The following is a 2,304-nucleotide window of genomic DNA, read 5'->3' on the forward strand; positions in this document are numbered from 1 at the left end:
ATGCATCAATGGTTACATTTGGCAGATCGCTGGTCTGCATGCATTTAGACTTCTTATTGGTAGAAAGGCAACATCTTTCTACCAGTTACAATCAGAGGATTCTGCTAACCACTCGTTGACAAATACCTTCATAGACAATATTACTTTTAGGAGGAAACCAAACAAATATATTAAAGCATAAATAACATTTTTCATTTACCGTAAATCGGCTTTGTTTTACTTATTTCAGTAAAGCTATACTTTCGTGCCGAAAGTATAGTAAATCTAAGTAAGTATACTTTACTCTTCCTCGTACACGTGTACGAGGAAGTAGCGGGCACACACTAGGCCCATAGCAGCGACAATGCATACCCACCGTCCGACTCGTTGCTTGTGTCGTTCAGCAAGTTGGAGTTGAAGAGCAGAAAACACTCCGACTACAACTTCTACCTCAGTCAACTACAAATTCGAATTAAAATGGCGTTCGGCTTGTTTGTGAACAAGTGGCAGATCTTTCAACGCACGCTAGTTGTGGACTTCGTGAACGTTGGCAAGGTGACCAAGGCATGCATGACATTTCATAATTTCTGCATTGACTAAAGGAGACCGTTGATTATGCCCGGACTCAAGCACGCTGATGCGCGCTTCTAGCATTTTTTTTTCTTTTCCTGGCATGCAACAAGGGTCCGCCCAACTTCCGTTGCATCAAGAGCTTGTTCGTTGTACACGACGCGACGTGTCTCCAGCAGTTCGATCATCGCTGCTGTGGTACACGCCAGCATAGCTGACAGCATTGAATGTTTTTGGGCAGCCCACTGCTCCTGAATGTACAACTTTGCTGCTCTTTCCTAGTGTTTTCTTGTGCTTACTCATATCGAAAGCAACCAGCGTATCGGTTCTGTCGTGTAGCGAGAAAAACCTCGCTGCATGCGCTCCCCTCTGGCGCTTGCGGATGCGCGCTTTTGTCTGGGCCCTGTTACCTTCTAGGGTGGAATCGTCGTCATCGCCCGAGTACACATTTGCCGCGCAGAACTCCCGGCATGGCGGCGCTTGCACCATCTGTCGAGATAGTATACGTCTGAACGGCCGTCGCAGAAGCCCAGAATCGGCACTACCTTGGCCCGACACCACGATTCCGGCTTCCGCGCGAGCAAAGTGGCTACTGACCTCCTCCCACATCCACTTGAATTTTACTGCCGAATGTGCCATGTGCGAGGTCGTATTCACGCCCTCGAATTCGGTGTCATCTGAAATCAAGATGTCTTATTCAGTAGTGTCGTAAGCAAACTTGTGGGCCACATCAATCCAAACTATCGAGCCTCCGTCATCGAGAACATTCCGGGAGCAAGTTCCCTGTCGTGGTGAACAGCTCGAACTGGTCGGAGAACAACACGTTTATCAGGCGAATCATACAGCCAGCAGTGCGCCTTTCATCTTCTTTACTGGATCCTGTAGATATCCTGCGTTGCACACAACGAGTGATTGGACTCTTTGTTTGTATTTCATGTTTTGAGCAGCGCAACACGATCTTTCTTGCGTGTATTCTTCAGGACATTAAGCTTCCTCGCCATACATCCAATCTTGAGCTGGTCAAGCGTCTAGTCCTCGTAGTTGTTAGATGTGGGCGGGCGTATAGTGCGCTTGCGTACGTCGAGCGGGGAGGTCGCTGTCCACTTCGAGCTCGGTGCGAGTGTGGCCATGTTGCGTCTTGTCTGAAAACGGCAACTTCAAGAAATGATACCAATAAGTGGCTTCACCTGCGCTGGATCGCAATCTCGTTGAGAAGGATCGGATCGCAACCCGCATCGTAAACATACCCATCTTGCGACCACTTGGATCTCAATCCCCGTTAAGAACGGGCCTAAGTAGAGCGAGGCGAGCTTGACATGGGAAGTAACGTTGAAGTGAAGTATTGTATTTTTTAAATTGCAATGCCAATTACACGACCCCCGCGGATTGCAATACAACGGCACTTGAAAATCTAACTGCAATGTAACCCGCAATTGGCGTAATCCAAGAAATTGATGCAAATTGTTTTTTTTTCCTTGCGTGCCCCTACTTGTGCTCGGAGCTACTATGGAAGCCATGAAGCAAAAGCGAAAGTGTAACAGGTATTACTGTGTTTTAGAATATGATTTAGGATAGGATATGCTATTATACACACTTTAGTATAAACGCAGAGTAGGGCAGTCTATGGGAGCTCCGCTCTCAACTGCGCGGGGCGGCAACCTCATCACTTCTCGTTTTGGCCGCTCCTGCAAAGAGCATCTTCCCCTCATCGGCATCGCAACTGATAAACTGGTAGCACTTGTTGGTCCCAGCCCC

General features: G+C 47.8%; 1 protein-coding gene across 1 annotated transcript; it reads right to left on the reverse strand.

Moving 5' to 3' along the window:
* Nucleotides 1-684: 684 nt before the first annotated feature.
* PPTG_18096 (hypothetical protein) lies at nucleotides 685-1,188 on the reverse strand (the record flags this gene model as incomplete). The annotated part of the gene is made up of 1 exon (XM_008916000.1): nucleotides 685-1,188. One exon carries the CDS (start codon nucleotides 1,186-1,188, stop codon nucleotides 685-687), a length of 504 nt encoding a protein of 167 aa, XP_008914248.1.
* Between the last annotated feature and the right edge of the window lie 1,116 nt (nucleotides 1,189-2,304).

The sequence above is a fragment of the Phytophthora parasitica genome (genome assembly GCF_000247585.1).
Source record: "Phytophthora parasitica INRA-310 unplaced genomic scaffold supercont2.78, whole genome shotgun sequence".
Lineage (NCBI taxonomy): Eukaryota > Oomycota > Peronosporomycetes > Peronosporales > Peronosporaceae > Phytophthora > Phytophthora nicotianae.